Here is a 12,685-nt window from a genome sequence, read left to right as displayed (position 1 = left end):
AGATCAAACATTCTCTGTTTATGGAGCACCACAGGGAAACAGTATGATGCCTAGTTCTGAAGCTTATATAGCAAAATTCAATTTCCATTGTTACCTTACTGTTATCACATTCTGTATTAAAAATAATGGTTACAATTAATGATACCAAGAATGCAAGAGCAAAATTTTATGTTATATATGTTACATATATATTTATATATGTTATATATGTTATTTATATATATATATATATATATATATGTATGTATATAAAAAAAAAATACAGTGAAATCAATATCTTAAAAGCCCAGGTCAGAGCTTATCATCATTTAAGGTGAATGCAACACACATATCTACAGTCCATGGGTGTGTTGAAGATGTGCAAAGCTGCATTTCCATAGAAATGATTGAATACCATTTATCCATGTCATCTATCCATTTTTCTCAATACATGCCAAAAAGGATTAAATAAATGCATTATGGAAACACATAATTTTAATGCAAATAGTTTTTTAAGGTCTGGTTTCTGTTATTACATAATGTGTATAATACACAATCTTTCTTAACTTTTTCAGAACTCAGAATTCTGCTTCTGCCCACCCACTTAATATACTAATCAAATTATTTCCTGAAAAAAATAACAGTACATGTCATCAATGTCGTCAAGAGTAGATGAGGAATATAAAAAAGTAGTTTTTAAATGAGAGGGAAATAAAGAATTTACAAAAATTTTGTATTATAGGAGAGAATTTTAAAACAATATTATACAGTTCACACTTTTCAGTGATAGAAGTGTCTGGTAATCATCAGTTATCTTGTTGCACTGATTTTAATTATTCATCTGTAAAACTGACACAACTGAGGTGAATTTTGGGGGACAGAGGAGATGGATAAAAAGTCGTTCAATTTCAGAGAAAGCACATCTGTTAATTCAATTCAAATAATCTTGTGAAGTCAAATGCTTTTAGTTACATTAACAATACATGAGTGATAGTCCTCTTTCCTTTGAATAATCTCAAGAGAAGAACCTGAATATATTGCCTTTAATTTTAATTTCTGAATATCCTTAGGCCCTTGAATTGACCCATTATTCACTATAATTCCATCTCAATTACTTTCTGCCTATTGGAATGCCACACACTTAGATTCACTCCTGAGTGATGAAATGATAGGTAATTAGGTTTGCAAAATCAAGAAGGTGGTAGATAAGAGGGATATGGAATGGTTCTTCATCAGGTCTTCCATTATTGGATGCAGGAGACACACTCTAAAACTAAGTGAAGGTCTGGTTAAACTACAAAGGAATACTTTTTACAGCATATAATGAATTTCTATAACTTTCTAGCTAAGGAAGTTGTGAAAGTGATATTTATCGGCAAGTTTAAAAGGTGATTAGGCAAACCAAAATGAAACAGATCTTTAAATGCATAATAGACAGACAAGGGCAGTTTTGGTTGCTGAGGAAATGCAAAGGGAATGAGCCATGGAATCTCCCTTGCATCTCCTCCCCAAATAACATGTGCTTTGCCAGGGTCAGCATGCTGGCCTATATACATTTGTTATGTATGTGCAGGTTTATCACAAGTTGGACTCTGTGAATATAAGTAGTTTGTCCGTACACCCTAAACTCTGCTATCTTTACCTACACAATATCTTTTAATCAAAGTGGTGTGGGATTTGCGTTGGTGTTTTTTGGTAGTTGTTTTTTTTTTCCCAATGAGTTTTTTGTTTGTTTGTTTGTTTGTTTGTTTTGCTTATGGTATTTGTAGATAAGCAGCTTGTAATCGATTTTTTATAAGCTAGGAATAGTAATTTATTTACAGTTCTTCAGGTAGAACAAGCTGGTGCCTTCATACTTGGTATTAAATCAAATATATTTGTACAATTAATTATACATTTTGCCGGCTTTGGAAAATAAGTACTTAAAACTCCTTTGTGTTAGATGATAAATTGAATATAGAACAGTGAGAACTGAGCAACCAAAGTGAATGTTTTCTCAGAGTAGATAATTAAAATAGGGTCAGTGATTGCCCAGGGCTGCTGCTGCTGAGGCTTCATGTTTGGTGCTTACCTGTCATGAATTAACACAACATATGATTTCTGTTTGTGAGGGTGGCAGCTGTTTGGAAAGCTGAAATGCTTGACAGCAATAAATAGAATAATGGTTTCCATTATGGAAAGAGGAGAAATAAGATCTCTCCTATACAAAGGTGGCTCTAGCAAACTGTTGTTTTTGGTTTCTTCTGTTACCTGCTAACGTGTTCCAAGGAAGTGAACCTTCTTTTTGTTAGGCAGTAAGGAGCTTTTCACTGTATCTTAGTTATTCAATAAGCAAAAAGGCCAGATAAAAGGATTGTTTTCTCTCTAGAGAACTGTTCTCATCTTTTAAAAACCACTTGCAGCTATGAGGGTGGAAAGAGAAAATTTGGAGAGGAGCACTGCATTATGGAGACATGAGAAGGAAGGCTCAAGCCTTGTGAGAATTCTCTGCACTTGGAGAATATCTTTAGATGCCTCCAAGTTTTGACACTCCTATCCATACCCAACACTGACAGCTTTTCTCATTAATTAAAACTTATGACTCTAGTTTAACAAGAGATGCTCTTTGTATATAAGAATGTTTATAATAATAATTAAAAAGTCATTTATTATAGCATTGGTGGTTTTGCTGTGCTTCAGCTGTATAATTTTTTTCTTGTATAAGCAGTATTGTACTCATGGCCCTTACAAGCTGTTTCTGGACCCTGAACTGTACCGATGATCCCTTTCTTTGCTGTCTTAAATCTCCTCATGTCACATCCCCCTCCAATACTTCCTTTATTGATATCTGCCATTTCTGGGGTAATGGAAAGATTTGGAAAGATGGGATGGGCCAAAGCAAGAAGGATGTCTGGGTTTTCTATTCTGCTTTCTGCAGTTTCCAGACAAACTCAGCCCTGGCTGGACCTGGGAAGCTATGAAGCCATGACCATGCATGTGTCCCCATGTGCACATGCTACAGAAGCCCTAACTGTTAGTTCAAGCAATGAACTATGAGGATTTCTTCTTATGATGAGAGATCTCAGCATGCTACTGTACTCAATTTGAGATTAAAAAAAACTTTATCAGGCTCATTCACCTTCGCTACATTTTCTTTGTACCATTCTAAGAAACCAAAAAAAAAAAAAAAAAGAACTTGTGGAATAAGAACACAGATCATTTACTGTTTACTTCAGTGCACGTACAGCTATTTCCAATAACTTCTTCATTTCAACTAAATCTAAACGTAATGTGTTGAACCTTTCTATGTCTGTGTTTGGAAAGAATTCAGAAATCCTCATTTTAATATGAAATGATCTGATTGTTATTAAAAGCTGTTACATCTTTAAGGTTATTTACACTATATAATATTTTAATTCTTCTTCTAAAACCTGCCAGTTCACAGTTGTTAGGAAAAAAGAAAAAAAAAAAACAACACAGAAAACTTCAGTTGTTCTTTGACATCTGTCAGACCTCTCCATTTGTTAGAAAGTATTTCTTTTTTGCTTATGACATTTTGGTTTGTCTGATACTCACTTTGTAACCACTACTACAATGAGATTTTTATTCACTTATTTTTATATCCTATCAAAACTAGCGCTTTTGTTACCTTTGGCAAGAAATGCATAATTTTTTTGATAGTAAGTAAATAACTTCATAAAGCCAACTTACTGTGTCACTGGATCATCAAAAAGCTGCTTTTAAGTTTTGCACAAATTCTCACTGCTTCTTTTGCTTCTTCCTGCAGTGCCCCCTAGGTTTGTGGTTCAGCCAAGTGACCAGGATGGGATATATGGAAAAGCTGTAATTCTCAACTGCTCTGCAGAGGGTTATCCTGTTCCTACCATTGTCTGGAAGTATTCAAAAGGTATGTTTCTCTCTATGATCAATGGGAGCAAATTAATTCTATTTAGTTTACTTACTGCTAAGATACTGGTTTAAACCTCATGTAGATGAAAGCAAGTGGAGTACAATAAGGGAGGTATTTGTTTTTACAGTCCCATCATATTCCAAAGCACATTGTGCTGGCCACTGTTACAGATGCAAGGCTGATCTCTATGGACTTTTAGACTGCCATAGAGAATTCCTGAGTTTGTGGATGAGCTTATGTGTTAGCTATGGTCTCAGCGGGAGAGCAGTGTAGTGGACAGCTGAGAGGAAAGAGATATGCCTTTAATTGAAACAACCTCAGAACAAGGTTCACAGACAACATTTGGCTGACTTTTTTTTCCCCTTCAAAATTCGTGATAACATGGCCAATCATATCTTCTTAGCAAAGAAGAAAGGTCAGGTAGCATTAGCATAAGCAGTAATTTGGTATGCACTTTACATAATGCTTTAACATTTTCTTCTCATGTATCAGAACGTTAAAACTGCCCCCACTTGACCCTAAGTAACCACAGGAAATTGACTACTTTTTAATTAAAATTTGCTGCCTGTTAGGTTTCATCCTCTTGCCCGTTGTCTTCTGGTTGGTTTTAATGAGAAAACAAACTCACCAAATTCTGTATCCCATATATGTGAGTTAAATCTTTAATGAACTTTAAACGTGCATCAAATGAAATATGGGCAATCACAAAACTAGGTGCTATAAGGAAATCCTTTTGCTCCATGCAATGTTTGGTTTCCTTCGGATTTAAATCTAAATTAAATTTAAAGAGAAAGCACAGGGGGAGATGAATGTTCATGGTAAAATCTAGTTTTGCTTATATTCATAAATTCTGTTTTGTGGCAAGAAGGATATAGTTCAAAATCCCATTAATCATCATGTTTTAATTATGAATATAGGTCACAAAGAAGTAATTTGGTTTTGTGTTGTTTGTGTGTTGAAATAGAAGGCCGAGTCAAGCTAGCTGAATTATAATTAACTGTGAAGAGATAAGCTGCCCATTTTAATAAAGGAGAAAGGGACAGTGATTTGATTTTAGTGATATTCTATCATCAAGAGACTGTTTTTAATGTTTTTGATTAACAGCTCTGAAGTAGTCAAGTCACTGAAAGTTTTAGTTAAAATTTGATGTAGGCATAACTATCAAATTACAGTTTCAGTTTTTGGTTAAAGTAACTCTAGGTGAAAAGGTCAGTATTTTTACTGAAGGCTTTATTTTTCCTAATACATGATTTCAGTTTCAATACTTGTTCTGTACAGTTTCCTAGGCTGTCTGGCATGTCTTGCCTTAAAATGACTCTTAGTATAATTAGCTTATCAACTATGTTTGTACAAAATTCTGAACTAATCAATCAAATCATAGCTTATTTGTCTGCTCCACAATAGAGTAGAACATTCAGATCATCGCTTATTTGTATGTTCCACAATAGAGAACAAAGGACATGTGTATGCCTGTGGGAAAGTTTGTGTCACTGGTCTTTTGTGCTGGTAAAACATGGAGAAAGAGAGCTCATTCTTTTTATACGCTGGAGAAGACAGGTAACTGATCTGAAGTTTCTGGACCGTACAGAGATCAGTGCAGACATTCCATAATTATCAATAATATGTTAAGACTTAAAGAGGTAATGAGCACAAACTGAAAAGTAAGAGGCTCTATCTGAACATTAAAAAACACTGTTTTTACTGTGAAGATGACAGAGTTGTCCAGTGGGCCTTTGGAATCTCCTCCTTGAAGACCTTCAAAAGCCACCCGGATGTGGTCCTGGGCACCCTGCTCAGGGTGTCCCTATTGGGGCTGGGTTTGGGCCACATGGCCTCCAGAGGCCCTTCCAATCTCAAACCATTCAAATTTTTATGCAAAATGTTGCCTGGATGTAGATATCATTAGCACTGGCAGCTCATTCCTTTCTATGGGCACTAAACTTTTACCTCAGCTTTTTATGTGAAGAGATATAAGGTATCTATCTGCTTTTGTATCTATCTGCTTGGGCATTGCAGACAGGTAGAATCAGTGAAGCACAGATGTGCCTTCCAGCTAAGTGACAGGAGAAAGTGGCTAATTAAAGAAAAAAAAAAAAAAAAGATTAAAAAGGGAAGGAAGAGGATATGTGACTAAAACAGTTGAAAAATCAACAGTGACAACTGTTTTTTTCTGAAAATATTGTCCCTTTAACACATCTGAGTTCATAGTATCAGTCTTAGAAAGCTTCAGTGTAACTGTAGGAAGTCCCCAAAGCAAACTGTTTTAGGACTAGAAGAAGTTTTAGAATACATGTTGTCTTTTTTAATATTCTAAACGTTGTATTGTTATAGCTTGCTATTTTGTATCAAAACATTCTCCATAATATTTATTCATTCTATTGCCTCCTGGGCTGACTCAGCCAACTACATATAGTAACTAATGCTGACAGATACCAACTTCATGTACTTCATGTACATTTTTCTTAATAAATCTGAATGAATATTGGCTCCAGACATGGCAGAAAAGACATGCGATGTGTCATCAGTCAGATGTAGGAAGAAACAAGAAACACAGTCTTTGATGTGTTTTCGTATGTTACCCAGAGTTCAGCAAACAAGGTCCTAAAGGTCCCTTGAGTATTCCATGTTTACTACAACAGACATGCCTTTTAGTCATAAGAAATTCATCTGGTGTATGCATAAGGGATGCATATTTGTATGACTGTTCAGCTGTAATTGTCAATAATTTATTAGCCTCTAAATGTACAACAAATGTGTCTTTTTACCCATGAGCTGTCTGAAAATCTCTTTCATTTTCTCTCTCCTCCTTCCTGCTTTTCTTTTGCTCCTGGTTCCTGCTCTTTTTATTCCATTTAACATGAGCAAATTATTGTTATCCTTATATTCCAAAAGCCTTTCTTCGTTCCATTTAATGAATTCAGTTTTGGCAAAGAAACAATCAGTTTCTTCCAGCGATACCAGAATCGTTTGTATTGTAATTGAATTGTGTCTCCAAGAACAGGAGGCAGTATTTCTTCCTTATTTCATAAAGAAGAAAAGAAACATGAGACTGTTCCTTTCCTAGCTAATCTATTTTTGCATTGGTGCTGCTGTAGGTGCCGGGGTTCCTCAGTTCCAGCCAATTGCACTGAACGGTCGTATCCAGCTTCTCACAAATGGTTCCTTGCTGATTAAACATGTGCTAGAAGAAGACAGTGGATACTACCTCTGCAAGGTCAGCAATGATGTGGGAGCAGACGTCAGCAAGTCCATGTACCTCACTGTTAAAAGTAAGAACTAAAACACTTCTCTGTGATCCAGATATTACCATTAAGTGAAAAGGGCTTGTGTATTGCATCCTTAGGGAAGTTGTTTTTGTTGTTTCTAATTTCTCACTGTTATTCATCTGCACGTGCTAGCATGTGGAAGATCAGTATGGTTAAGAAGAAACATTACATACTAAAAGGACAAAAAGTGATTTAAAGGTAGGAAGGGTTAACACATGGTTGTTTAACCTTTCAGCTTGCCTGGGCCACATTGAGCAAACAGGAATTGCAATGGGCCGGATATGAAATGTGTGTTAAACCTAATGTACATAAGCAACAAAACTTATTTTTTAATGTATTTTTTATTAAAACATAAAAACAGAGCAACAAAAACATAAAACTAGTGGGGCTTTTGACCTTGTTTTAGTGAAATTAATGCATCAAGCTGGTTCTATAGCAGAGATTGCCATTTCTAGTGAGTTCTTGAGGTGCTCATCAGATATTTTTTTATGAAATAAAAATTACTCTTCCTTTGCTTCATTCTTGACAATACTTGTTCACAAATGTATGTATTGCCAAAAAGTGATGACATGAATAAGATGTGACTGTGAAGTGAGGGATATTTTTCTCTGATAAGATAGGGCTTATGAAAGTCTGGTAAAGAGACATGATTGTTTTCATCTATTGCCAAAGCATAAAATTTGAGATTAGCAACTTTAATTTATTTTTTTGATAGATTTTCCTTTTTCTTCAGTTCACCTGCCTATAGAATAGTGAGACAAACAGATTTTAGAAAATTCTGTTTTCATATTAGGATGCATCATATCTGTTGTGCTTTCAATACACTGCCTAACAAACTCACCATCACCATTTTGATTTTTTTGCAGTCAATTTTTCTGTCACGTAACTAGCTTTTATAACAGAGTCCATTTGAGTTTTAACTTCTTTAAAAAACATTTTGTTGAGGTTACAGACTTTTTTCAGTTCAGCTATTTTGTCTTTATGAAGCATTCATTGATATGAATCAAAATCGGCATCATATTTCTGAATGCAATGTCTTTTCAAATTGTAATCTTTGATTTCCTTGCAAATTAAGCACAGTGCCGTATTATTTATCAGTACTGCACTGTGCCCTCTCCATGTCCCAGGGACAGGCTGGTCTGCCTGATGGGGCAGAGCTGCTGCCATGATGCAGCAGCAGGGGGTATGGACCACACTACCAGCTGAGCTGAGTGCATGTGGTCTGCAGGCCATGGGTTGGGCATGCCTGGGTTAACATCTCATTTCAAAAATGTGTATCCTGTAAAAAAAAAAATAGGGATTAAAAAAATAAAAAACACTTAATTCTCAAGATACAACACATAAATACAATTGGTACAGCTGCAGTACATGCCACAGTATGCTACAAGATATTATATATAATGTAGCAGTTTTTTGACTCATTTTGACTCAACCATTGACAGACTCAACCATTAACTTTCAGAAAATACAATAATTCTAGTAAATCTGGAGTTTATACATAACCTCAGCCTGCCTGCAATTTCTAAGCAAAAAAGAAAAAAGAATCTAGTTTTTAGGTTCATGTTAGCTGTAATTCCAAGTGTGAACGTGGCTTAGAATATAGAGGAAAGATTATGAGAAAAGCAAAGAAAATATAATTTCTTGCTGAAGAGTAAGAGAACCCATTGGCACTCCAGTACAGTACACCAGATTCTTAGGTGACCTTTTTGAAAAGTGTTGAAGAAGACCCCCACACCATTCACATTCATGCTTACAGGATACTCGAAGATTGACTGATTTCCTTGCAGTTCTGAGATGATAATTGGCTTGACAAAAGTATTGCCCTTAGAAGTAATAGTAAAGATATATTTCTGAAAGTGAAGAAAAGCCAACTTTTTCTCCATTGGAGAGCTATCTATAAGACCACAAATGTTTAGAGGTGTTCATTTGTTATAATGTCAGAGAATGATAGCTAAAGAAAGGAAGAGTATCAACCCTACTATATTTGCAGACCCCAGTACCTCAAATGTTTTCTCCACTCTCATTTACCATACTGGCTGTGTTTTCTCAAGAAAAAACCCACAATATTCCAAATATCTCAAGCAAGTATTTTAATTGCATATTTCTTCTGTGGGTCCATTGAAGTTCCAGCTTCTGTGGCTTCCATAACTGGGCATTTCTGGGCCAATCTTCAGCTGTAGTAGCGATGCACTGCTGTAATATGCTATAGAAAAACAGCTTTCCTCTGGTTGGCAGCTATGCACACTGCCTGTCTGATCACTGCATGCAGTTTCATGTGTGATAAAAGAGCATCTCTTATCAAATAAGAGCAGGAGCTTCCCTGGAGAGTCAGTTGCTGTTTGAATCTAATGAAAAGCCCTCTGGCTCTGAGATAGCAGGCGAGCACGTGTCTGTACACCCTCACACATCTACTAACACACGTACTGCTCCCAGCATGGCTATTAGAGCAGATGCTGTTAGTGTGTTGGTGCTGGCATAGAAGAAGCACAGCTCTAACTGTAATTAAACACACATTAAGAGCAAGCTGTGTTAGAAACTGACTTCAGTGAAAATGTGCCATGGTGGACTTCAGGTATACCTGGATCCCGTTCCTGGTGGCGTGATTATGGCGCAAAATCCTTGCACCAAATCATATGAAGAAACTCCAAAGGGAGGAGAGGGGGAGGGGCCTGTGCCTGCTTTTGTTTTTGTATCATTTTTGTTGTTTTCTTTTTTTTTCCCCTGATTATTCTGTCTTCCTTTCTCCCTTCCACAAAATCTGGTATCTGGACCCAGAAAGGTTAGAGCTTCCTCCACGAAATTCATAGTGTTCTTGATTGATCCTGCATTATGTGCTACCTTGCTCCATAAGGTCACCCTAAATATTACCTTCACTCAGAGGCAGAAGGTGGTCAGACCTGTCCCAGGTCGTTGTTTCTGGAATAAAAAGTTGGTAAGAAGCAATCTTCCAAAATGTAAACAAAGATTAACAGTAATATATCTTGCTGTGACTTCCTTCTGATAAAATGTCTTTCAGCCCTCCTTCAGTCTGTACGTGGGTTGTCCATGTGAAGCAGCTCCTGTCACCTGAGAAAAAAATAATGGACTTAGTCACTGATTGTAGAACTGAACTGCCTCTCAGAGAGAGAGACATGACAGCAATCCTCTTAGTACTACTTCTCTTCTTTTGAACTGCTCCCTGTACAACTGATACCTTGTGTGTGTACATATGCTAACCACGGATAGCATCCCTCTGAACTTAAAATCAAAACCTTGTTTTACTCTTTCCCTCCACATTTAATGAAAGCTTTCACCTACTCTATTTAATAATATTGCTGGATAAACTACTACCTTCTGCAGTTCCTATGACAAATCTTCTCTTAATAAGACCAGATGCTTTACTCTTCCAGCATTTTCTGTGTCACCTATATGTAAACAGAAAAGATATTGACATTTAATGTCAAAAGTGGGTAGATGAATTTTTGTTTTGGCAGTTCACGGGTGGTCAGAATCAACAGTGACGTAAATTTACTTCCATGACTTGATACCTCTAAAATTGACAGATTTTTATTTGGTGTAAAAACAGATTAAGCTTATTTAAATCAACTTAGTTTGCTTAGCAAGACTCCCAAAGCTATGAATGAAATGTTAACAGTTCCAGATACACATTTATTTAGTACCTCTGTGTTTGCTGTGTGACACCTTCACCTCGAGAAGTAGGTCCAACTCTTTGTCTGAGGGGAGTTTGTATGAGGAGGGAGTGCAAAGAAAAAAGATGAGAGGGGAAAAAGAAAAGCCTTCAGAAATAGTAAAAGAGATATAAAAAGAAAGAGCTGCCAGAGTCAGTGCAGGATCAGGAACCACAGGGCTGGAATGGCAACTGTGAGAGCAGAGAATCTTCACTTAGCAGTTATTATCTTTCCCCCCTTCTTTTTAAAGAATGGGCATAAAAATTGTGATCAGACACTTTTTATTTTCTTCTGAACCAAGTATAAGCAGTTCTGAATAGTTATTCACCAAGACATACAGTATTAGAAAATTATGAGGGAGATCTGGAATAAGGAAGCTCGTGCTGTCTTGAGAAACAATTCCAGGATCCTGGGACGAGAAGAGTTCTAAAGAATTTCTATAGAAGATAATGAACCTTTAACATGAAGGGGAGAACTAAAATTATTTAAAGGTTGCCTGGGAGTCACAAGGAAAGAGATGTCTGCTTAAAATGGACTGCCTGCCTGCCTTCATCTCAATAAATGCCATATATCTTAATTCCACTTTAGAAGCTATATATAATCTGATAGAAAAGCACTGCGGGAAAAACAAACAAACAAACAAACAAAAAAAACACTTTACTGGAGAATAAGCTTTTAGTAAGGTATATATATTTCTAACATATGTTCCTATGGAAATAATCCTGTTGGAGTTGTTCATCTTAATCCTGCCTCTTCCTAAATCCACCATTTATTTCAGTGTCATTATAGAGACTGAAGTTTTCATCTGATCACCAAAACATCTCCAACAAATCTCATCTGCAAATAAATAGGAATTGTTTCCTTCACTTTCCTCTCAAGTATGCTTCTTAACAGTTTGTATTATGTGTTTAATACATTAACCTAAAGCTGTACATTTCAGTTAGACCCACACTTCTCTCCAGCAGGAGTGTATTAATCCCTGATAACACTTTAATGCCAATACCACCATTTAAACATTAAAAAAAAAAAAAAAAAAAAAAAAAGGAAGAAAAAAAAAGAAACAACCAGAACCAAACACTTTTTAATAAAATACTTTATACTTGACAGAAAACAGAAAATACTGTTTGGGAAAGGGTACCTGGTGAGGTCCTGTGTCTTGGATGTGGCAGTTCACCACAGAGGCTCTACTGCTTCTATCTCCCTTGATGCATCTTTATGGAGACCATTTCAGGTCTCCAGGAAGGAGCTGTTTCTCTTCACCTTCACAAAACTCATGGAAGAAAGAAACTGTGATTGCATAACTAACTTCAGCTGCAAAAGAAATAAAAGATAATAGTAGTTATAAACACAAACAAACCCAAGATAAGTTTGTGAAGAGAGATTCTGAATCTAGTGAAGCTTTTTCTCTGTACTGCTGACATGCTGCAGCATTTGGCTATTAAAATGTATAGAAATTTTCACCTGGCTGCCTCCATGAACTTGATCAGGGCAGGATAAATGTGCACTTCCCACGTGGCCAGTCAAATGAGATTGCTTTGCTGCAACATCTGCAGTATAGTCAGCATGCTGTGACTGGAGAATTCACTGTGCTTTGCTCACTAGGGTTCTTCTAGATACTCATCTTACTCTTCAGGAAAATAATTCTTTTTCTAGAATATAGTGATATTGATACCTGTCCAACCACTGTTTTTCTTTGTGGAAGAAAATAATAGCATTTGCATAGAGATTATAGTCTTTTGTCTATGTTGAATTTCTCATCAAAAATTCGTATGTTCCACGAGAGTCTACTAAGGGTGGCATTGCCTGTTGTGCATTTCCAAAGTTATATTATGTTGTAAACAATGATAAAAGTCATCATCACCAACACTTTTAAAAATGTTTTA

At 36.1% G+C, this 12,685-nt stretch overlaps 1 protein-coding gene across 2 annotated transcripts in view; it reads left to right on the top strand.

Annotated features, from left to right (window-relative positions):
- DSCAM (DS cell adhesion molecule) overlaps nt 1–12,685 on the top strand; it is a 460,003-nt gene that overhangs the window by 312,369 nt on the left and 134,949 nt on the right. For both annotated transcript variants that reach the window (XM_090122754.1, XM_031612462.2), the window contains 2 exons: nt 3,746–3,865; nt 6,964–7,137. In XM_090122754.1, coding sequence (XP_089978880.1) covers nt 3,746–3,865; nt 6,964–7,137 — 294 coding nt within the window. The remainder of the gene's footprint in view (nt 1–3,745; nt 3,866–6,963; nt 7,138–12,685) is intronic.

The sequence above is a fragment of the Phasianus colchicus genome, chromosome 1 (genome assembly GCF_987193195.1).
Source record: "Phasianus colchicus chromosome 1, bPhaCol1.hap1.1, whole genome shotgun sequence".
NCBI lineage: Eukaryota > Metazoa > Chordata > Aves > Galliformes > Phasianidae > Phasianus > Phasianus colchicus.
The sequence above is the reverse complement of the archived record's forward strand: the minus strand, read 5'-3'. Positions and strand labels throughout refer to the sequence as shown.